At 51.5% G+C, this 24,135-nt stretch overlaps 2 protein-coding genes across 2 annotated transcripts in view; both read right to left on the reverse strand.

Annotated features, from left to right (window-relative positions):
• Positions 1-12,640, reverse strand: part of PRTG (protogenin) — a 65,909-nt gene extending 53,269 nt beyond the window's left edge. Inside the window, exons 1-2 of the mRNA XM_042475620.1 lie at positions 12,272-12,640; positions 10,953-11,273 (exon numbers count right to left, since the gene is read on the reverse strand). Of these exons, the coding sequence (XP_042331554.1) occupies positions 10,953-11,273; positions 12,272-12,350 (400 nt within the window). The 5' untranslated portion in view covers positions 12,351-12,640. The remainder of the gene's footprint in view (positions 1-10,952; positions 11,274-12,271) is intronic.
• A 3,189-nt stretch (positions 12,641-15,829) lies between these two features.
• Positions 15,830-24,135, reverse strand: part of NEDD4 (NEDD4 E3 ubiquitin protein ligase) — a 65,717-nt gene continuing 57,411 nt past the window's right edge. The window contains 2 exon segments of the mRNA XM_042472630.1: positions 15,830-17,685; positions 17,776-17,848. Of these exon segments, the coding sequence (XP_042328564.1) occupies positions 17,583-17,685; positions 17,776-17,848 (176 nt within the window). The 3' untranslated portion in view covers positions 15,830-17,582.

A 24,135-nucleotide genomic window follows, 5' to 3' on the forward strand; every position in this document is an offset into this window, starting at 1 on the left:
ATTGTGCGTGCCCTCACTTGGAACTGTTTTTTTTTAATTTGGTGCCTTCAGTAATCTCCACCTTTTGAGAAACTCCCATCCATACTGAACCTGAACTACCCTTCTCTCTTTTAGTAGTCCATGACCATGGGAATCACCCTCAATACATGGTGCCAAATCGGGTTAACGAATTAATATTCGTTCTCCGCCATTTGTCCCTTCGCAACGCGAAAATTTCGTTAACCCGAAATAAGCTTTCCGAGTTTCCTTAGCGCTGGAAGCGATATAGCATTTGAATTTCACCCGAAATGATTTCGAAACCGAAAAATATTTCGTAAAACCCGAAACAGTTTTTTGCCAATAAGTATCCAACTTTTTCGTATCCCCCCGAAATTTCTAACCCGAGCAAGTTCGTATCACCGAGGTACCACTGGTACTTCTCTAAGTTTACTGAAAGTCCGCTCAAGTCCTAACGTCTAGAAATGCTTTGTCTGAATCCCTGAGCTATGCCTTGCTATCTCATTTTATTCCACTGTATAATAGCCCCACTAACATACTACCGTATAACAGTTTTCATTATCCCCTCAGGCATATCCCCCCCTTACCGTTATCGAACCACCCAATTCCGACCACTTTATCCTTGTTTAATAGAGTGGATAGTAAATGTCGAATCATCAGTCTGCCCCTCTAGCGATGTCCGCCACTTTTATAGGTGCAAGTATAAAAATACTTACTAGCATAAATGGGACTGGTAATATTCTTCCCAATCACATCCCCTTTTAGTAGAAAAGAGGATGCTAGATAATGATCTGTCCGAAACCTATTTGTTAACCCTTACATTGTCCTTCCAGGTCAATTGAAATTGAATTTTCTAGACCCTTGAGGATTTTTCTGACGTTTTTACTTCCCATACAAACATCAGTGTGATCATGTCACCCCATCACTACTCTACACATCTCTCTTTTCTGCTGTTGTGGTCATCTTTTCTAGAAAGACCTCATCCCATTCCTCACTCTGACTTGGGGTCTGTATAGACTCCCCATAACGTCCTTGTTGTTTTCCCTCCCTTTAATTTTTATCCATGCTCTCCACCGGCTTTTCCATATTTGCCTGTCCTTGATCTCGTCCTGGTGTAATTCCCTGACATATAGGTCGATTCCTCCTCCTTTCCTTTTGGCTCATTTCTCTTGAAAAGGTCTATCAGTATGGTACCTTTCTCCATCCTGAGACTCATCCCCTCAGGTTTCATGTGATGTTCCTATTTCTATCATATTGCCTTTGTTGTTGCTAGGAGTTGAATTCATCTTGCCTTTTTCCCCCTTGCTCTGTGCATTAGTGTAGAGACATCCAGAATGTGTGTTCCCCTTTACTTGCCTGTGCCAAGTTCTTTTGCCTTCTTTTCCTCCACTGTTGGGTCCTTGCCACTGGTCTTTCCTTGTTTCCCTCTATAGTTTTGGCCTATTTTCTCCATCCCTGGTGTCTCCCCTCCCTCCCCCAACTCACTCAGTTAAAGCCCTCTGATTCAAATTCCTTTGAGACTACTTGGCAACAAACATTTCTTCCCCTGGTGTGTGATTAACCCATCCCTTGTCAGAATCTCTCCTCTGGAACTGCGCCCCTGGTCCACGCATCCAACTACCCCTTCTTTGCGGCACCATCTACGAGCCAGTTATTTACATCCGTCATTTTCTTCTCCCTTCCTGCCCTGCCCTGTCACTGGAGAAGATGAGATGACAACCTGTGCATCCATCTCTTAGCATAACCTTCCCTGCAACTTCCTACCCAGAGCCTCATAGTCCCTTCTGATATTCTGAAGGCACAGGCCTTGCAGTATCATTGGTTCCCACATGAACCAAAAGAAAGGGGTGATGGTCAGTAGGCTTGACAAGTCTTGTCAGCCTCTCTGTCACATCATGGATCTTTGCCCCAGGGAGACAGCACACCTCCCGAGACATCTTGTCAGGCCCACAAACCACTGGTTCAGTGCCTCTCAGCAAGGAGTCCCCCGCAACCACCACACGCCTCCTCCGAGGCTTAGCAGCGGCTGTTCCCTTTGGTGGTAATTCCAGGGTCCCCTGCTCTGTCCCTGCTGCTCGTCCTCATCATCTCTGATAACAGACAGTGATTCAAATTGATTCTGTAGCTGCAAGCTCATAGAATGTTCCCTGGTTTCCCTACTTCTGTGTGTGACACTCCTCCAACCATCTTCTTCTGTTGTATGTAAAGTGACCTCCTCCTCCCCGGCAACTTCCTGTGTGTGTTTCCCATCCAGGACCATCTGATCTGTTCTGGTCAGGAAAACCTCTTGCTTCCTAAGATGCTGAAGTGGGCCTCCAGTTGCTGTACTTTCTCTTCTAAGAAGGCTACCAACTTGCACTTGGGGCAGGTAAAGTTCCCCACATCTCTAGGCAAGAAGACAAACATCCCACAAGTGTTGCAGGTGACTGCAGCAGGTCCTTCAGTGTCCATACTGAGAAGTCTTAAGGAGGCACTGAAACAAGACTGTGGGCTTCTTCCGTTAAATACCAGTGTAAAGAACCCCTGCTGGCTTGGCCTTTGTCCCCAAACTCTGTTAGCGAGCTCAATCAACTGGGACTATAGTTATGTACAGAGCTCCTGGCTACCAGCTAGTTCCAAAGGTAAGTCTCTGTCTCACTTTCTTTGAGCAAGTCCCCACAAGCCCCTTAAAAGGGAGCAGTGAACAGAAAAGTGTAAAATTGAAGGACTGTGCCAAGGCAACCTTCTCCTGTGTACTCCAAACCCTCCTAGACTATAAAAAATAAAAATGAGTGTGAAAAGAAAAATCCATGTGCCGTTAGGTGTGCGCCTCCACCAGCAGTTTTCTAGAACTTCTAGCTCCTCTTCCTCCCATTGGCCAAAAGAAATGGCCCCACTTTAACATTTTAAGCTCGTACCAAAGCAGAGTGGACACAGAAAGCAAGGCTTCCCTTTGCAAAGATGTCCCAGGATTCCTCCACCAGCAGTTTTGTAGAACTTCTAGCTCCTCCTCCTCCCAGTGGCCAAAGGAAATGGCCCCACTTTAAAATTTTAAGCTCTTACCACTTATGTCAGAGCTCATTTTTGCCCCAAAGCAGAAAACCAAACGTGGCAAAGAAAACAGCATGGGCCTCATCAGCGGTAGTGTGTTTTCTGCACAAGTGCATGTGGATGGCAGAATGGATGTGGGAGAATATGGGTGGCATATAAACAGTGACAGATCTGGGACTTACACAGCAGGAAATTTTCATCCAAGAAGAGCAAAAAAGCTGCTAACCAACAATAAAGTCAACCACCTGAAAGTGTGTGTGTTTCAAAGTGAAAGTTGTGACCTTTGACATGTGTTTGTGGTGCCAGAGAAGCCCCTCTTAGACATGTGCAAGAGAAGAAGAAGAAATCAATAAATTCATTTAATCCAGAGAGCTCTTAAGGTGCAGGGGCACACAATATATTACAAAAGGCCCAATGTGTTACCATTGTCCCTCCAAGCACCACGTTGCCTCTATGGATTTCTCTCTCTTGCCCTCACTCTCCTTTTTCCTGTTCCAGGAGAGTCAGCTGTCTTGCAGCCCCCCTCCATGGCCACCCTCACCCCACTCTGGGGGCCTTTTTATTCAGCCACTGACCAGTTCACCAACTGTTGGCTCAGGCCAGGCTGCTTTCCAGAGATATCTGTTTATGTCTTGCCCACTTTGGATGGAGAAGGGGAGATCTCCAGCACACCCACCTCTACAAGAAGCCCTCCTCCCTACCTCCCACCGGTCCCACCACTTTTTCAGGGTCCAGAATTTTTTGCCAACACTTCCTCTCCAACACCGGGGTCAAGGGACACACAAGACAACTGGCCTTCTCTTCCCCAGGACCAGGCTCTTCCCAACAAGGGGCTACCAAAGGTGCCTTGAAGGCTACCCAGGAAGACCCCACTCGGCCAAGAAGAAAGGCTTGGGGCACAGCAAGGCCTACTCATGCCCTCCATCCACCACCAAATGTGAATCCAGATGGACAGAGGCATGAGATGACCAAAGTATCCAGATGTCACTTCATTTATCTTGCCTGGGCCATTCATTGTTCACATCACATAAACACCCACATATCCTCACCATTGCTTCCACACCTCTCTCTCTCTCTCTCTCTCTCTCACACACACACACAGAAGAAGGGTCAGAAAAATTGCTCAAGAGGAAAACAAAGCCCAGATGCACTTTATTTCTTTCCACAAGACCCACTGAAGAAATCCAGACTCCAGAGGATGCTCCCACAGCCTTCTCTCTCCATCTGGAGCCTGAGAGAGCCCTTTCTCCCAAGCCAAAGACCCAACATTGCTGCAAGAATCATTCCCTGCATTTTTTATTCCCAGCCCTGAATGTGCCACGGAGGCAGGCCTCCCAATTACCAAATTCGATTGGAGTCCCAAAAAAGAAGACCCCCTTCCTTTCCCCCACAACCTTCTCTAATCATTTAAGCAAATTCTTCTCCTTTGTGCCGGCAGCTGTTTCAGCCTCCTCCTTGGCCCCTGACCCCGGCTCCCCTCCCGGCTCTTTTGTTGGCTTCAGTCTCCTTTTGGTTTTTGCTATTCAGGCAGTTTCCACCAACAGGCCCCCTGACACAGAGCCTGGGGTCGAGCCAGCCCCTCCAAAAACACCCAAAGAGCATCTTCATCCAGTCTGCTAAAGTGTAGGCCCCAAACGAAAACCCAAACTGGCTTTACTTCCTCTCCCAGACCCTGATCCTCACACAAACAAACACACAGAGGGTTGTTTCTGTAACATCTGGTTAAAAGGCAGCAAGTGCGATGGAGTGGCCAACAGAAAGAGTCCAGCCTCTCTTGGCTAGTTGTTTTCCTTCTTTCCTCACTTAGGTGGCGATTACCAGTTATAAAGAGTGGAAGTAATCCATCCCAATTTCACAGCTCGGACTGCTGGGGAGGGAGGCAGGGAGATAAAGGAGGCAGTGGGGCGGGGGATGCAAACGTGAGCGCTCCCACATATCCTCCACCACAGGAAGGGCTTTAGTAGTAGTAGCATCAGCAGTTGTATTACTCCAGCCCCATTGGGACTACAGGTATGCTTCCTGCATTAAACCTGTGTAAGAATGGCTGCAAACTTTTCCTCCTGAAACCCACCTTCCTCAAGGGCCCAGCTGTTAAATTGCAAAGAGGTGGAAACAAGACCCAGGAAGCACCAACAGGAGGGTCCAACACACACACACACCAGTTTGGATGACAAAGGGGAGGAGCAGGAGTGCTCAACACACACCAGTGATGTGTGGTTTCTGGAAAAAGCAGAACTGGAAAATTTCCTGGGGGGAAAAATAATATGATCTGATTCAGCACTTGCACATTAAATACTGTGTTCTCAGTACTATGTGGAAATTATTTTACTGGAAAATTTATAATATTGTATGTATTCATGTACGTATAAGTCTAGAAATTTTAGTCAAAAAAGCGACCCCCCCCCCTCAAACACTTGATCGACTGATCCATCGGTCAAAAAAAGGAGCCACTCGCTTTCTTTCTCAGAGCAAAGTGGCAAAAGGCAAGAACTTAGTCCCTTCTAGAATCACCTAAAAGAAGCACCGGCCCCTTCTACTTTGTCTATCATGGCTCCACTTCTGACCTTTTTGAATTCCTGAGTTGGAAAAGCACAAACAGTTATGCCTGCCCGAATTTTTTAAGTTCTTTGGCATCGTTTTCCTTAGCTTCGTCCTTTATATCCTTTGTTCATGCTTCTTATGTTTTACCCTCAACTTATTCATCTTCCGACCTGAGAGGGAATGATCAGGCAGACCCAGCTCCACCAGGGATAGCCTGAAGGAAGAGGCTCCTCCCTCCTTAATGTCATCTTCCGGCCTGAGAGAGAGTGATCAGGCAGGCCCAGCTCCATCAGGGATAGCCTGAAGGAAGAGGCTCCTCCCTCCTTAACTGTCATCTTCCGGCCTCCTATTCCCCTCCAGCTATGCTCTTACTGTGTGGGGGAGAGGCTTGCGTACCCTAATGAAGTTGTGAACTATGCTGGCAGTGGTATAATAGCCACCAGTAGGGCCTCCCATGCCAGACAGGTCACAACCAAAGGGTCTGACCAAGAGCGCCAAAGGGCAGGATGGGCTCTCTAGCCTTAGGGCAACCATCCTAGGAGAAGGAAAACTCTAATCCCAAACCCAGGCAGATGGTGCTCCTCTAACCCTGTAAGGTCAACCATCTAAGAGAAAGAAACTCTAATCAAACCCGAGGACCTCGCTGCCACCATCCATGCTTGTCAAGGCCTCAGCAGTCGAACCTCTGGTTTAAAGGGTGAGGCCAGTTCTGTGCACTCTGCGTTCCACCAGAAAAATCCATTGCATAGGCTCGAAGGATACATCCAATGTCATCAACGCGCTTGTAGAAAGCACGGATGAATCCTTCCTGAATCTTCGTTCACGAAGTAAAGCCAAGAAGAAAAGATTCACGGGTCAGATCAAAATCCATAATTTTAGCCTCAAAACCTGCCCTTAACTTATACATGAGGTACACTTATAGTTGAGTATATAGGACAATGTACAAAGAATAGCATATTCTTCCCTAGTGACTCTGTAGTACTTAAGTGTCACTTTAAAATGGGAAAAGTTTGTGTCAGTACAACCAGCTGAACACTTTGGCCCAGGTAAGCTAGCATGGGGTTTTCCTGGCAAGATTTGTTCAGAGGTGGCTTGCCCCTTGCCCTCCAAAGAGGCTGAGAGAGTGTGACTTGCCCAAGGCCACCCATTAGATTTCCATAGCTGAGAAGGGATTTGAACCCTGGTCTACAGAGACCTGGTTCAGCATTCAAACCACTGCCTGGCACTGACTCTGCTCCTTAAGATACTACAACATTTTCCTCTTCCCTTGTGGTACTGTTAATACGTACATAGTTGGAAAAACTAAACCTCCCTCCCTCCTTCCAGCCCCAAACAGTCATTAAACTAAAAATGGGGGGGGGGAGGGATAGCATATGCCAAGTGGGCTTTTAAAGAAGGGACCGGAAGCCAAGGCCTCTGTGCCCCTGGGAATGGGGGGCTGTGTACCTGCAGAAGATGTCCTCCCAAAACCTGGCTGCTGTCTGGGGCAGAGGAAGGAAGGATGGAAGCCCAGAGGAACACTCTGCAGAGAAGCCACAGGACACCCAGCCCTGGCAACTGCTTTTTTTTTGGGGGGGGGGACTCTCAGGAACTCACCAGAATATGGGAAGGCACAAAATCAAGGCTGTGCCAGCCAGGCCCATGTTTTCTCTTTCTCTGAAAAGATGAGGGTCAGCAAGGAAGGGGGAAACCAACAGTCTCTCAGCAAGCCTTCCCAAACCCCTCCAAACCTCACTCACAGGAAGCATCCCTTCATCTGCCCCAACTGCAAACATATCTGACTTCTGTGCGCCTGATGTGCAAAGCCCCCCTTATTCAAGGCTAGCTGTATTTCTCAAAAAAAGAATGAGGAGAGAGTATCCAGCACTGGTTGTCACCCTGAAGCTCTCCTTCCGGTTGCCTGAAGATTGCAGTGTTAGATTGGGGGGGGGGGGGGGGGTTTGTCACTCCCCCCATCTCTTCCTTGCTGAAAGGCCCTCCACACAATATGGCTCTAAGACCCTAACTCTGAATCACCATTTAATCTCCAGATATTAGCATTTCATCCCAAGATGCCTCCTCCTCCTCCTCACAAAGAAAGAAAAGATGGGGAAGGAAGGCAACCCCTTCCTCTCCCCAACTGAAATTCCCCCACTGCATTTAAAAGCAACAGCAGACACAAACCCAAAATACACTTGGTTTGCACCTAACAGATACCTTATCTTTCAAGGTTTCCTTTTTTAAAAAAAACAAAAGAAGAAATGTGTGGGGGGCGGGAGATGGCAGAAAGAGATGCTGGAAGGGGCAAAAAAGCCAGACCAGAAGTGAGTGGCATTCTTTTGTGCATGGCTGAACACCAGGAAAGGAAAGGCAAGCCCCCCTTCTCCCTCCTTCCCTCCCCACACTGGAGGGCTGGGGGGCTTCTGCCGTGGCTCCTGGGCCCCCCTCCAGGATGGGCTCTTGAGATAAGGCCCAGGCACTGCTTCTGGGAGGGGGTCCTGGGCACATTCCACAGGAACAATTCATGGCAATCACTAACTTTGCAGAGGAGCCTCACATGAAAGCCTGGGCCCATGAATGAGGGTCATCTGCTCTTTATCACAAGGGTAAACCTCACCCCAGCCAGTTTCTAACCTTTTAACCCTGTGAATTCTTAATTTGCACATGAATAATGGAATGCCTGCCTAGAGTGCAGCCCTGGCCTTCCCCTCCCCACCAACTTTGTTTTCCAAAGAAAATAAGGCATACACACACACACCAGCAATGGCCTGGCCTCAGACCTTCACCACTTTTCAAGGTGGAGATTTGCAAGGCAAAGATTACGCAAGGAAAGTGATGGTGAGTGAAAGAAAGCAAGCCAGAGGAGTCTCACTAAAACCTTCCTCTCAGGGAGGATGCTTTCCCTTTTCTTCTCTTCCCTCCAAAGAAAGGAAGGAAGAGAGGCACACAAAGGGAGGCCTCCACCTGCTTCGCATGGGCACTTTCGGCTCTGCTCCCCACAAAGAAAGCCATTTCATGTCCATCAGGGCTGTAAAGCCATTCTGAGCCCAGCTACAAACAGCTTCCTTTCAGCTCCAAGTGCTGGAAAATCCATCCTCCCTCTTGCTTCCTGAATATTCCTCCTCATCCTCCTCCTCTTCTTCTGAGCCTTCACACTCTCTTCAGATTTGCTCTCTCATGACATGGAAGCAAATCTGGGAATCTGAAACTTTGGAAATGGTTTAAATCAAGCATAGAAAACAATGGCTCACGGATAACTCCTCTCATCTTTTCTGCTGCCCATGTGTGCCTTGCATGTCCTCTTAGGTCCTTGTGATGATGAAGGAAGCACCTTCTTGGAGCAAGGGCCAGGATCCGGCTGGCTTCTTTCACATGTGCAAGTTCCTCTCAAGAAGCAGATGGACATCTTCGGTTGATGCAATGGGCCCTGTTCAGTTCAAAGGGGCAGAGGAAAACATGTGCCTGCGAGGCCACTGGGCTTGCAAATGGGCATTCCTCAGGAGTGTGCTCTGCACTTTGTGGATGGGCATGGATAGTGCAGGGATGCAGGTGCAGCTCTGCTTGGGCAGTTGATCACACATCTGGTGTCTTGGTGCCTTTGGGTCATGCAGGCATCCCACACAAGAACTGCAGAACCCAATTAATGTGTTATTCCACATGCAAAAGTCTGCGCAATGTGCATAGTCCCCATCCAGGATCTCAGCAAGTGCTACGTAGATGGAGCTAATCCATCCCAAGCCACAAAGTCTGGCTTAGAGACAAAAAGTGCCACCATGAACTCCTGGTCCAGCAAGAGCCAGAAAAGTCGGAGGCATGATCACAGAGAAAGATGCCAGCCACAGATGCTGGCGAAACATCAGGAATAAACTCTTCTAGAACAAGGCTACATAGCCTGAAAAACCTACAAGAAGCTATGGATGCCATCCATGAAAGTCTTTGACTTCATAGATTTTTCTCAGTTTGAAATAGAACTGATAAGTAGTGCAAAAGGAAAGTGAAGCCAAAGGCACTGCAGTTCTACCTCAGCAAAAGAAAGCAGTATTGTAGTTAAATCAGGTGCAATTCATTTTAGGTATATGATTCAAGAAATACAGTAGTGTTCTTCCAAGTGTAGTCATTTGTTGTTGTTGTGTGGGGTGAGGGGTGTATTATGTTGTTCTCTTTACTGCTGTTGTGTGCCTTCAAGTCATTTCTGTCTTATGGCAACCCTAAGGCAAAAACTGGGTTTTTCTTGGCAAAATCTGTTCAGAGGGGATTTGTCATGGTCTCCCTCTTTACACCATTACAAATATTCCAGTAAAATAATTTCCACACCTGTCTTTGAATGTGTTTGCACATAATAGTCCAACTAGGCATGCTAAACCTGCTAGCGTTATTTAGAGCACTGGAATATTTTCAGATCTGCTTTCTCCAAAGAACCCAGATCGCTGCTCCCAACAACTCTTTTAAGAGTTCAGATCCAAAACTGCTGTATGTCAGATGCCTCCCTGACACAGACGCCGGGGCTGCCATTGCTGTGGGCTCTTGGTGGGACACATCAAGAGAGAGCACCATCAGCCTCCTAGCACCTTAAAAGCTGATCCATGTTTAGGCCACAGACTTTTATGGATTGGAGCCCATCAGAGGCATAGGACCACAATGGGAGACCACTGGGACCTAGATTCCTTGCAGCAACCTTTGGCAACCATCATGCCAAGGAGGTTGGTCATGTAACACTGCAGAAGCAAACACTATTTGGGAGGCTTCCCTCGCCTGTGAAAGTCATGCTGCTATTTGCTGAGGAGGGAGGGGTGCTATCCTGTCCCACTCCCCCACCCACCTTCCACCCCAAAACATACCACCATCAGCCCATATGGTAGCACCAATTAAGAGATGCCTCTGGAAGCACAGAGGAGGAGGATGCTGGAGGCAGCATAGCCTCATCTAAGTCCCACTAAGGAGAGATCTTTGCTGTACCTCCAGACAGCACTGATGCAACACTCAGAAGCCTGGCTTCTCCCACCCTCTTGATGTTTTGGATGGTTGCTCCCATGGTTGCTATGCTGGCAAGGACAGATGGGAGACAAGGTCCAGAGTATCCACGCAGTTGGACAAAAGCCTCTTTGCAGAGCCATCAAGTTCTAAGCCCTCTGTTTCTCATGTGCAGAGTAGACTCATTGGCTTAGTGGGAGCTACCTACAACTGACCCAATGGGTCTACTCTGCTTGAGAGCAACCAACAGGATCCCAGCCTGGGCCTTCCTTGCCAACTTGGAGCTTGGTTGAGAGGAGCTCCTAGAAAAGCAAACATTTTCAGGATGAATTAGATGCCACAGAGGAGGAAGGCTGGCATCCCTTTTCTCGGCCATGGGCAAGAGGAGTTACCGCCTTCCCCCTTTCCCAAAGTGGGGCAGAAGGGTGACTTACTGGCCAAGGCGAGGTGGGCCTTGTGGCTGAGGATGGCACCGTATTTGTTCAGAGCCAGGCACTGGTAGGACCCTTCGTCCGCCTGCAGCGTATCCCCATCGCCGCCGCCACGTCTGCTCTCCACTTCGCTGATGTAGAGGGAGCCGTTGGGCAAGGTGTAGACCCGCTTGTCCTCCAGAACCTTTGCCCCATTTCGGAGCCATGTGACGGTGATGGGGGCTTCCCCCCGGGCCTGGCACTCCAGCACCACTGAGTTCTTGCGGGCCACAGTCACGTCCTGGGGCTCCTTCACAAAAAAGAGGTCACTAAAGCAGCAGATTCCTGGGAAAAGGAGGAAGGAAGGAAGAAGGGGTCAGAAAGGCAACCAGGGAGAGGGACTTTGCACTGGACAGTTGTGCGACATGGCCTCTTGAATGACAACCAAGTGTGCCTCTGTGTTCACACTCTGCCATACTACTGTATAAGGGACCCTCCTGTGTGGCAAATACACAGTGTGCAGCCATGTGCAGGACTCCAGCTGCTCTGCGCTGGAGAAAGATCACTCCCAAGGGACCATTCTTGGCCAGAGGTGCCTGCAGGGCCCTGGATGAGCGGAAGGCGGTCCAGCTCAAAGCCCAGGGCGGACAGGCCCTGCATCTCGCAGCTCAGCAGAGATCAAGGCAAGGCAAGGGGTCCCCTCCAGCAGAGCGGCTACTACTGGGGTGGTTGCTCCCCCTTTGTGCTCCTGGGCCATTCAGGGCCATGGCTTGGCTCTCTTGCTCCTCACCCTGGAGGACTTTTGGCCTTCCACTCCCAGAAGGTGCCAGGCAGCAGCAAGGCCAAGCGTCGGCCGGTGGGGATTCTGGGAGCGTTAGTCCAAAACATCATTTGCAGCTGAGCTCCACTCAGGGTCCCCTGGCAGAGCATCCTCTCAAGAGAAGGCACTGCAACTCCCCAAACCCAGCCTGGGGCCCCTTCTCTCCTCGGTCCTCCGCGGGTCAGGGCCCCGAAGAGCGAGGCAGGGAAGGAAGGAAGGAAGGAAGGAAGGAAGGAAGGAAGGAAGGGGAGAAGGCCTCCGGGTCAAAGGGAGAGACCCTCAAAGGCACTCCCCCCAGATACTCCTCCGCCGACCCCCGGCCGGGAAAGGGGCCCTTCCTCCCTGGGGGGCCTGGGCAGGGAGGGAGGGGGAGAGGGGCGCCCTGCCTCCTCCCTCCTCCTGCTCCTGGGCGCTTGTTCTGAGGGGAGAGCATCCTCCGGAGCCCAAAAACAGAGCCACGCGGAGGAAGACTGGCAGGCAGGCGGGGAAGAGTGGGGCAGGGAGCGGAGCCTGGGGCTCTCACCTGGGAGGCAGGCGGCCAGGAGGAAGGCCAGGCGGAGGAGGCGGAGGGGGTCGCCGGCCCTGCTCCTCCGGGCAGCCATTCAGCGGCACCGGCAGCGACGGAGGCAGAGGAGGCTCCGGGGCATGGCCCCCAGGCAAGGCTCCCGGGCTCCCTGGCGGATGGCTGGCTGGCCGGCTTGCGGAGAGTCTGCCTTGCTGGCCCTCTGCCGAGCCGCCTCCTTCTTGCTCCGGAGCGCTGGGCTTCTGTTGCAGCAGCCGGGCCCCTTCCTCCGCTGGCTCCGAGGGGAGGGCAGCCCCGGGCCCAGGCCCCTCCCTCTGGGCTGAAAGGCGCCTCCTGGCGGCGGGAAGGAAGGGAGGCAGCCGGCCGGGCTCCAGGGCCTTGGGGGAGGGGAGGGGAGGCACGTGGAGCCGCTCTGCTCCCTCCCTCCCTCCCTCCCTCCCGCAAAGGCAGCCGCGGGCGGGCGGACGGGGCCAGGCAGGGCCTTCTTCCATCCATCCCTTCCCTGCTCCTCTGCCCTCCAGGCCTTGCAGCAGGGTTTCCATTCAGGCTGGCACGCTTTCCTTCGTCTTTCAGCCTTCCTTTTGCTGGGGCTGGAGAAACACAACGGGTTCAGGAGGGAGGTCTGCCCTAAAACCCCCGCAACCACAGCCACAGCCAGGCGGCTCTTAGCCCTGGAGGCCGCCTTGGCCAAGCGAGGCCAGGTGCTCGGAGGGCCTCTCCTCCTGGGAGCTTTGGGGCCAGGACTCCCCCTCAAACCTCCGGAAGGGGCTGGGGAGGAATGGGGCCGCCTGGGAGAGAGGGAGAGCAGCCCTGGCAGCCCGCAAGGGCCCTCTGCCCCGGGCCAGGCCCTGCCCTCCTGGCCCCAAGAGCTCCTCCAGACCCACTCTCTCCCTTGGGCGGGAGACCCAGCTCCTCCTGCCCCAAGGCGAGATGTGGGTGGCTAGTCTTCTCCACAACGAAGAGCCTCGCTTGCTTCCCGAGGCATTACACCGGGATCTTAGCATCCATTCCGGAAAGATGTGGGGCCCAAGGGGAGGCCTCAGGCTGAAAGCTCCCCCAAACATGCCTTGAAACCCCGGAAGAGGAGGGCAAGCCAGCGGGGCTGCAGCCTCCTGGCCCCCGGCCGGGAAGAAAGCCAAGGAGGAAGGGGGCTCTCCCGCAGCTCCTAGGTTTCCTGGAGCCCTTGCTCTGTCGTCCTCCTGACTCCCTAACCCTTTCTGCGGAAGCAAAGCCAGGCAAGGCGTCTGCTCTCTCGGAGGCAACTAGGCCCAGCGCCAGCCTCAAGGAAGAAGCAGGAGGCAGCCCTGCCATCTCTGGCTGAGGCGGTTCCTAACCCTGTATTTGTGGCGGGTTAAGCTCTGCACCAGAAGCCTGTTTCTGGCTTGCCTGCGTTGCCAGAGAGCTCCCCGCCAAAACCAAGGGCCGCCTGCCTGCCCTCGTTCCTCCATGATCCTCCTCTCAGGCTGAAGGGGTCTCAGAGGGCGAGCAAAAGGAGTCTTCCCCGCCTGCCCCATCGCCTCGAGCTTGGGGGCTTCAGTCAATCCTTGGGGGGGATTTGGCCAAGGCCTTCGTCTATTGATAGGCTTGCCTTTTTAAAAGGAGAGGCTACGCTGGAACTGGAGGTGCGGCTGCATTTTGCTTAAGGGCAGCCAGGCAAAAGAGGAAAGGCCTGCTGCTTCTGCTGAGCCAAAGAAAGGAAAGCCAAAAGGAAAAGAGGCTCCCAGACACAGGCTCTAAACCCTGGGCCCTTGGGGGCTTCTGGAGGCACAGAAGCCCCTTCTCCTTGGAAAAGGCCACGGATCTGGATCATCTGCCCTCTCCTGGCTCCAAAGAAAGATGGAGGAGCCTCCTCCCAGCCCCTTCTCCCTCCGCAAAAGACCCTTCCATTCTGGGAGACCCTCCAAAGGCAAAGGAAGCAGAACTAGAAGCCAGCCCCTCCAGAGAAGATGGCGCCTGAGCTGCTCGCTCTCTTTCGCTCTCGTCTTCCCCTGAAGGGCCGGCCTTTGGGGCCTCTTCTGACCATTGAAGCACCATGGCCAATTTCCGGGGAATTCCCCGGAATCCCAGGATTTCGACTGAATAATAATAATAATAATAATAATAATAATAATAATAATAATAATAATAATAATAATAATAAAAAATATTGGGGTTCCAGGGAATCATATTTTCGAGGCTTGTTGGCAACACTGATTGACAGGCCGGTCTAGTGCGCCCCCTGGTGGAAATACGTGGGCTAATAGCACTGCTTTGGGAGAGCCAGAGCCAGCCTGGATGGAGGGGTGGAGGAGCCAGCTGTGGGCCCCTGCCAAGGCCCCTCCAGGCACCAGATCCCAGCTCACCTTGGGAGCACAGCAGGGCCAGCCTCGGCCAGTCCTTGGATGGGAGACCGCCAAGAAATCCCAGGTGCTGGAGGCTACATTTCAGACAAAATCATCTCTGGCATTCTTTGTCTAAAAAAGAGAGAGATGAATCAACAGGCGGCTTCAAAGCGCACCCCCCTTTGACGCCTCAGATGCCTTGAGCAGATGTAACTCCACTTCCAATGTTCGTGGGAGTCCAAAGTGACTGGGAGAAAGTGTGGAAATGTGAAAGGTAACCTTTTCAAAAAGTCTCACCAAGCAATTCCAAGGGCTGCTGGAAGGGAGCTCCTCTCAAGGGCACTTGTGCTACAGATAGAAAGGAGCAGAGGCAAGGATGCTGAAGCAACCGCCTCAGAGTTGAGGGGTCAAGGTTCCCACTAAAAACCCCTCAAGTCATGGATTAAGGCTGACCTGCTCTGCTCCAGATGGACATCACTGTGCATCATGCTGCCATTTTGAAGGGGAAACCCGGATCACTCTGTGTAAGGGTTTCACAGGAAGGCTCACCCTCCAGAAGCCATGATCTGCCCAATCCAAGTTCTCTGGGTTTCAAAGGGTTCAAGTAAAAATGGAGTAGTATCACAGAACTGTTACTTTTTCACAGATATTAATTAGGTTTGGAACTGAGACTGGCTTGAATGCAAAACTGTGATTTTCAGTGACTGATTCATTCTGCTACTGAGCTCCAAACTGTGATTTTCACAGAACTACTTTTTCAGTGACTGTGATTCATTCTGCTCCTGTCAGTATCAGTTGTGGCCAGGTCACAGGAACCACTGAAATAACAGAAAATCACTGGTTCAATCCTTGGGTCAATGGTGCTTCCACTTACCAGTCACAAAAGTAACTACTGCAAACAATTCTGTGATTCTGGATCAGTAGCAGTAGTATGTAGTGTACAGATCACAGAAATCACAGAAAATTACAGTTTTGAATCACAGATATTTTAAAACCACAGTAACAGTTTTCACTGATATCTGTAAATCACAGTTATTCCATTCTCGTGGGCTTTATTAGATGTTGCAACAATGGATTTTCTGGGCAGGGCTTTTTGTAAGCGCAGAAGAGGCATTTGCCTGGCTAGAAAGCAGAGAAGAGGCTCCCTGCATTTCGATTGCACTCTGGACAATTAGGAGCTTGAAGCAGTTCCAGAAATGTCTCTCCTCAATTAACTTAAATAAAGAAGAAGAACAACTTAGTAGAATAAACTTTATTTACCGTTTCAGATTCTTCATTGGTTAGACTGAAGTACTGTACTCAGTTACATTCAAATCTTTACAGGCAGATCATTCTGAGTTTTATACACACACACATACACAACCCCCACACACAAAAACAAAATAGTATGTAGGCTGAATAGTTAGTTACTTCCATTTCCCTGTCATTCTCTGCCTGAGAGACTGGGTCCAAGGGGGGTACTAGAGATGCCTTAAGACTGCTTTGTCCAGCAAGCGGCAGAGGTCTCTGGGCACTTTCTGGGCAGAATGATGCCACTGGCCACAGCCCTGTCCTTCTCCATGGCTAGTGGGCAGCCCACCGGGTTTGGTGACCATCCGGCCTCCAGTGTAATGGGCACAGAAAGGGGCTCTGAGAGGAGATCCTCCATCTGGACCACAACCACCTGGGCAGCAGATCCCAAACTCAGGTAAAAAAACCCCACTCAGTTTAACCATTGTATAAAAAAAAGCTTCATGCTCAACTTGTTCACTGCTAGTTCTCCATAAATTGCACGTTATTTACTATTACTTTGGTTATACTACATTCTATTTGGTTTCTAGGCTAAACACTGAGAAAATGTTTAAAAAACAACCAGGTTAAGGGTAGAAGGAGAGAGTAAAGTAACGTGTAAACAAATTTCAGGGCCAGGTTCTGCCCTGGGTGCATTCGGCAAAGTGTCACTCACATTTGCGCTTATCTGATTGAAAGCTGAAATTGGTCCATCAAACCCTGTAAACATGCCTATATTTTGGTGGTGCAATACTGGAAGGATGGATATGGGAAAGGTGTTTTGCTTAACACTGTGGTATTCAAAGAGCAAAGAGGGGGGGAAACCCCAAAGTGATAGTTCAGAGTTTGAGGAAGGAAAGGTTGGAAATATTGTTTGTTAGACAATTTATCAAAATACAATTTACCCAAAAAAATACACTAATATATAAATTCAGACAGATTCTAAAATAGTCTCGCTCAAGTCCATGCTACTTTCAGTCCCAAAAGTTAAAAAAGTGTAGAAATAGACACATCAGGACTGAGAGCAGAGCGCACAGTCAAGGGAGGGGAGCTTCTCCTGCACAAGGCCCTGCAGGAGCGGCACCACTCCTGCCTAATTCAAGAGGCCCAAAGCAACACCCCATCATCATCCAGGACTTGGCCCCAAGGGCCCAAGCCCTGCAGACTTCAAGCTGCCAGCAATGCCCACAACCGCAGACAGAGCTGGTACATTCTGCAAAGGCGCTACAGTATGAAAACATTTAAACGTTTTCCTAAAGACAGACAGACGTACAGAGTAAGGTGCTTTGGAAATGCTGTAGAAAGGCCTGACGGCCCAAGAGCACAACCCACATCATGCTACTGTGCCATTTCAGAAGTGAGAGGAGCCATACATGGACAGACAGATGGACGGACACAACTTTTCTTTCTCACAGCTTACACTTTCAGTAGTTCAGAGTGCTAAGAAGGCAAATGTTTTTGTAAGAGGTAATGCAAAGATCCTGTCAGTCTCATCAAAGTTTGTGTTGCACCCACTAAGGATACAGGCAAAGAGTTTGAAATGCAAAATGCAGTTAAGCATTACTGAAATAACACTTTTTTAAAAAAAAAAAATGATACCATAAAGATTCAATTGCCCTGAAAAAACAGCAAAGGATTCCCTGGAATAAATGTGTTTTGCTTGTAAACGTCTTCAAATTGCAGCACAGAAGGAGAGGTACGGCCTGCCTCTGCCCGTGGCCTCAGTCCACACCATCAAACTCCTGAGCGTTTTCTATGGCCATGTGTAACTTGTCCCACAAGTCTTCAAAGGACTCATAGGCAGGCAAGTCCAAGCGGTTAAAGCTGCGGGAGAGAAGAAAGGCACAGATGAAAGGCCAGGAGAAAGCAGGAGGCATGGGGCCAGAGTCATGTTGCCCATACAGGCATATTTACCAAGTGTGAGCTCTTGGCAGCTTCTCTGGGGTGCCCCACTGCTCAATAGTGAACAACTGTGGTCCGTTTGAGCCTGCAAGGAAAGAGCGAGAGACTCCATTTGGAAAGAAATGTTACTTTCACCCGAGAGATGACCGTAAAGCCCTTTCACACCACACAAATACAGTGTGATGACTCCACTTTAACCGCCATGACAGCATTCAACAGAATCTTTGGGTTTGAGACTGGGGATGTACTAGAGCTCTGTGGCACAGAATTCTCAGCACTCCTCCCTAAACTGCAAATCCCAGGATTCCAGAGTGGAGCCATGGCAGGTAAAGTGGAATTGCAGCACTGCAATATGCCTCTAAGTAAAAGAAAGGAAAGCAAAAATAAAAAGAAAGTCCCAGACAAAAGCTCTGAAACCCTGGGCCCTTGTGGGTTAATGGAGGTGGGTGAGTGGGGTGGAGGCACAGAAGCCCCCTTTCCTCCTCTTTGTCCCTTTTCCTTGGAAATAGCCATTCCTTGCTTTTTTCTCCCAGCCATGTATGTGGATAATCTGCAATGTGTAGCATGGAAAGGGCCTTGGGAGCCCCCACGACTGCATCCCTTGATCCCAGGGCCCCCAGTGGGAGGCCTTTGCCTTCTCAACTTTGCACCCAAAGCCCACTTGTCACACACAAGGCAGGAGAGCAGCCTTAAAGGGCTGCCATAACGCTCAGTCAACAAGCGTGATCAGATGTACACAGTTGAGACGAACAGGTTGCTCACCTGTAACAGTATTTCTTCAAGTGGTCATCTGCGAATACATACAAATGGGTTTCAGTGCGCCTGCACAGTGCTGTTCGGAAACTTCTGGAATCACTAGGCAAAGTTTACTTTGCAACATATAGAAACTTTTTGGCAGTAACTCCGCCCACCCGTTATAAGGCCCCTGCCTTCCCGCTCTTTCCCCAGTTCCGCAATTTTTCCGCCAAGCAGGCGATGGAAAGAGCCAATAAGAGCAGGACACTGAGGGGACGGACGGGTGGGATTTGTATATATTCGCAGATGACCACTCGAAGAAATACTGTTACAGGTAAGCAACCTGTCCTTCTTCGTGGTCTCTGCGAATCATACAAATGGGTTTAGACTGACAAGCTTAGGTATGCGGCGGAGGGAGTGTCCTGAAACCAAAGCTATGGTAAACCAAGGGTATATTTATTGCAACAATAAACACCTTGAACCATAAAAAGAGTCAGTCTTTTGTTCATGCACAAAAACTCAACACAGCAATAACATTGCAAAACCTGAGAAGGGGATCAAAGGTCATGCAAGACCAATCCCATTGGAATTGTGCAAATCAACATTCAACAACATTCAACAGAATGTAAAACAGTGGCATTATGTACATAAATGCTGAAAACACAAACTATCAGTAGTGCAATCAATGCAACCCTGAAACCAACACAGCCCTCCCGAAAGCTGCGTGTCGAATGGCTCTGGTGTCCAGCCTATAGTGCTTTATAAAAGTCAATGGCTGGGACCAGACAGCAGCCTTACAGACATCCTCCAAGGGAATGCCCGACAGGAATGCAGAGGATGCTGACACTGCTCTTGTGGAGTGGGACCGAACCCTGCCAGGGAGAGGTTTGCCCAACAGTTCATAGCAGAGGTGGATGGTACCAGCCACCCATTTGGAAAACCTCTGCGCAGACACGGGCAACCCCTTCTTCGGTTCCGAGTAGCATTGGAAAAGTCTCTTGGACCGACTGGAGGCAGCAGTTCTGTCCAGGTAAAACGCCAGCGCTTTCCTGACATCAAGAGAGTGCAGGCTTCGCTCCGCATCCGAAGTCAGATTGGAAGCGAGGGTAGGCAACACAATGTCCTGGCACATGTGGAAAGCAGACACAACCTTAGGCAAGAAAGTAATGTCTGTCCGAAGGACCACCTTGTCCTTGTGAAACCTCAGGAAGGGCTGGTCCCTCCGCAAGGCACAGAGTTCGCCCGCACGGTGGGCAGAGGGGATGGCCACAAGAAAAGCGGTTTTCCAAGTCAGTAGTCTCAAGTCCGCTGTGGCCATTGGTTCAAAGGGCTTGGATTGGAGCGTGGCCAGCACCGCCTCCAAGCTCCAAACCGGGGCCGGTACCGACACAGGAGGGTGCAGATTGGCACATCCCTTCAGGAACCTCTTCACCAGGGGGTCCCTAAAGAAGGAAGCCCTACCCTCAAATTGGTACCTGGAACAAATGGCAGAGAGGTAGCACTTGATGGATGTGAGGCACAAGCCCTCATCCAACAGTGCCATCAAAAACTCCAGCACCACTGGAGTGGAAACTTGAGCAGGAGACAAGCCCTTTCGATCAAGGAAGAGGCTAAACCTCCTCCACTGCAGGACATAGGACCGCTGGGTGGATGGCTTCTGCGCAGCCAGGATTACCGTCCTCACCGCGTCCGGCAGTGAGGCTAGGGCTGGATTCTCCAGGCCACAAGCGGCAGGCTCTCGATGTCCGGTTGCAGAATCCGGCCGTCCTGGATCGACAGCAGGTCGGGACGGAAGTCGAGGCGGAAGAAGCATCTCTTGGATCTGGTGCCTCCCTGTTTGTTGATGTAATACATCACAGTGGTGTTGTCCGTCCTCAGGAGGACCACCTTGCCTGCAACAGCGAATTCGAATGCCCTCAAAGCCTTTTTGACTGCGAACATCTCCAAAGCATTGATGTGGAAATTCTTGTCCTGGGTCGACCACTTGTCCTTGACAACCAGGTCGAGCAGGTGGGCGCCCCAGCCCTCCAGGGAAGCATCAGTTGTCAAAGTCAATTGAGGCTGGGGTTGATGGAAGGGCATCCCGATGCAGACGTTGCGGCCGTCCAGCCACCATCTCAGTGAAGTGGCCACCGGTCTCGGTACCGTGAGCCACTTGGACAGAGGGTCCTCCATCGGAAAGAAGACTGAGAGAAACCAGGACTGCAGAGGTCGGAGGTGAAGCCTTGCCCACGGTGTCACGAATGTCGTTGATGCCATGTGGCCCAGAGCCACTTGGACGTCCCTGGCCCTCACCCTTCTGTGAGAGATGCAAGGCCTCAGCGATGCCACCAATGCCTGGAAACGGTCCGGAGGAAGAAAGGCGGAGCATCTTTCGGAGTCGAGGATGGTTCCGATGAACTTGGCCTGTCTGGTCGGGGTGAAGTGGGACTTCTCTTCATTGACGACCAGTCCAAGGGAGTCCAAAAGGTGCAAGGCGAATGAGACTGTCTCTCGGAGCTCGTGCTGTGAATCGGCGGCAAACAACCAGTCGTCCAGGTACGGGAAGACTCTGTAGCCCCTCTGATGAATGTATGCCACCACCGGAGCCAAACACTTCCTGAAGACCCTCGGAGCCGTGGCAAGGCCAAAGGGGAGCACGTTGTAGTGGTACGCGGTGGAGCCGACGGCGAAGGCGAGGAATCTCCGGTGGGACTCCCGAATTCCGATGTGGAAGTAGGCATCCTTCAAGTCGACCGTCGTGAACCACAGGCCCTGGTGGAGAAGCGGCAGAATAGAAGCCAAGGTTACCATCCGGAACCGGCGGTATTCAAGGAAAAAGTTCAACTCCCTTAAGTCCAAGATGGGTCTGATGCCCCCATCCGCCTTCGGTACCGTGAAGTACCCAGAGAAAAAAGCCCTGGAGCATTGTTCGGGCGATAAAGGGGAGATTGCCCCCTTGTCCAGCAAAGTGCGCACTTTGTCGAGAAGGGTGTCCGAGGGGTGAGTGGACATGAAGGCTCCGGTTGGGAGGAGCTCTTGGAACTCAAGGGCATAACCCCTACAGATGATGTCAAGAGCCCAAGAGTCCGTTGTGATGGATGCCCAGGTGTTAATGAAGACCTGGAGAATGTTCAAAAAGAATGGAGATGGGATGAAGCGTGCAGGAACACTTCAGGATCTTTTCTTGGACTGTTCGGTGTCCTGCCTACGAGGTTTTTGGTACCGGGGAGGGCCGCCTCGCTTGCCAGAAGAGGAGGACGATTGGGAAGGGTACCTGGAATGTTGGGACCCCTGGTGCTGGTATTGGCGCTCCTGGCCATAAGGTCTAAAAGACTGACCTTGAGGCTGCCATGGGCGCTGCTTCTTCCGAAACGGTTTCAACACGGAGGAAGACATGCCTTGCTTCTTGGCCGCAGCCTTCATCTTAAATTTGCCTTTTAGGCGGTCGTCGGTATCTGTATTGAAGAGACCCGAGTCGTCCAAAGGCATCTCTTCAATGGCCGCCTTGACTCCCGGGGTGAGGTTCGTGCCGCGCAGCCAGGCGTGTCGACGGAGTGCCATCGATGCCGACATGGCCCTTCCTACACAGTCGGCCATGTTCCGGGACACAGTGATAAGCCAGCCGCCGATAGAGTGCGTCTCGTCCCGAATCTCGACGAGCTTCCTCCGAGTGTCGTCGGGGATGTCTGGAACCAAGGGAGAGACACCCTCCATGAGAGCCTGGACGTATGCCCCCATACAGGCCGTGTAGTTAATGGCCTTGACGGCAAGCGAGGCTGCAGAGTATGCCTTCTTGGCTAGTCCATCAATTTTGCGGGCCTCATGGTATACAGGAGAGGTAGCTTGTTTGTGGGTAGAGGCGATCTGGACACCCTCTACAATAGCTGAGTTTTGTTTAGGGTGTGTCGACAGCCAGGCACAGCTTGCGGGCGTGACACGGTAGAGTGACTCTATCTTGCGTGAGGTCCCAACCAGAGAAGCAGGAGTCTCCCAAGACCTCTTGATGATGGTCTCTAGCGACGGCAGGAGAGGGATGGACGGTGGGGTTGGGATCTGGCCATGCACTCGGCGCTCTACCGGGTCCCGAGCTGTCTCCTCAGGATAAGCCAGCTCAATGTCCAGAGCCCTGGACATTTTGATGACATGCTCACTAAAGGTCCTCAAGTCATCCGTGGGGGAAGCTGGCTCTGGATGATGCATGTCCTGTGGAGAATCCTGGAGAGAGAGCTCATCATCAGACGGGGAAGCTGGGGACGGTACCGGCTCCAGGTCCGATTCAGTGTCAGACTGGATCGTCAAATCATCTATCCTGGGCTGGTCATGAGGGGTTGTTGAAGGACAAGCCCTTGGGTCCAGGCGGGTTGCTGCAGCTTTTGATGTTCCTGCATCTGATGGTTTGGGCGCCGCCACCGAGGCCTTCCCCTTAGGGATCTGGCGATGGCGTTTTTCTTCAAACCTGCGCAACGCTGTATCCCGAGGGACCTCCATGTAGTACTGGTCCACCTCGGAGTCATAGAAGACCTCAGGATCTTCCGGCTCGACGCCCAAAGTCCGCAGGACAGATGGACGTGGGACCGGGGTCGGGGAGCGTCGTCCTCCCGACAGCGAACCTTCATCCCCAGAGTCTCCAAAGGGAGCGGTGGTAAGTCCGCAGAGACTCGGGACCAAACCACCCTCAATTCTCCCTGACGAAGGCTGCTCCTGGATCTCCGTCTGGGGCTGAGCCGCAGCCTGTGGAGTCGGGACCGGTTGGTCCGGAGAGCGGTGCTTAGCACCCGAGCGATGGTCGGCAGACTTAGAAGCACCTTTGGAAGTAGTGGTCCCTTTGGAGGACTCCTCACACAGTTTCTTTTTCCTTGGAGCCAACGATGCAGACTCAGCGGCCTTGGCTTTCCTCTTCAGAGCCCTTGGCGTCTCTGGAGGGAAGAATGGGTTGTCCTCGAGGTCCACGATCACAGGAGTTCCGGACTTGGGGGACCTAGGCTTGGGAGCCCTGTCTTTAGACGAAGAAGAGCTGGATTTAGATGTGCCGGCGGCCGGAGCGCGATCTTCCTTCTCCTTAGCTTTCTTGGCTGGTTTGGACTTCTGTGACGAGACGGACGAATCCCAGCCGGTACTGGCCCCGGAGACGGACCTGGAGAGAGATGCTGTCCGAGCCAGGGAGGCTGCAGCTGTCGAACCCTCAGTCCCCGAGGTTTTGTGGGGGCGCTTCGAGGGCTTGTTGGAGGCACTGGACCTGTCAGGGCCACTGGCCACATGAGAAGACTTGCCGGTGGCACTGGGCCTGTCTGGGCCGCGGGCCACATGGGAAGGTGCAGCGGTCGCCGGGGGTGCAGAGACGGCACTCGCGGGGCTCTCTCGGGACTTAGAGACCAAGGGCACAGTCGCTGGAGAAGGGGCACCCTGCACCTTACCCTGCGCGATCGCCGAGGTCAAGCGGGACTCCCGATTCTTCCTCGCTTGGGACGTCATGGACCTACACAACTGACAAGCCTTCATGTCGTGGTCCTTGCCCAAGCAAAGCAAACACGACGAGTGCGGGTCCTGAACCGGGAGTTTGCCCCCGCACACATCGCACTTTTTGAAGGGAGGCGACATCTTTCCGGATCGACGAAGCCAAAGGAGAATGCAAGAGCGAAGTCAGACGGTCCGAGG

Source organism: Sceloporus undulatus, chromosome 6, assembly GCF_019175285.1.
Source record: "Sceloporus undulatus isolate JIND9_A2432 ecotype Alabama chromosome 6, SceUnd_v1.1, whole genome shotgun sequence".
NCBI classification, from domain to species: domain Eukaryota; kingdom Metazoa; phylum Chordata; class Lepidosauria; order Squamata; family Phrynosomatidae; genus Sceloporus; species Sceloporus undulatus.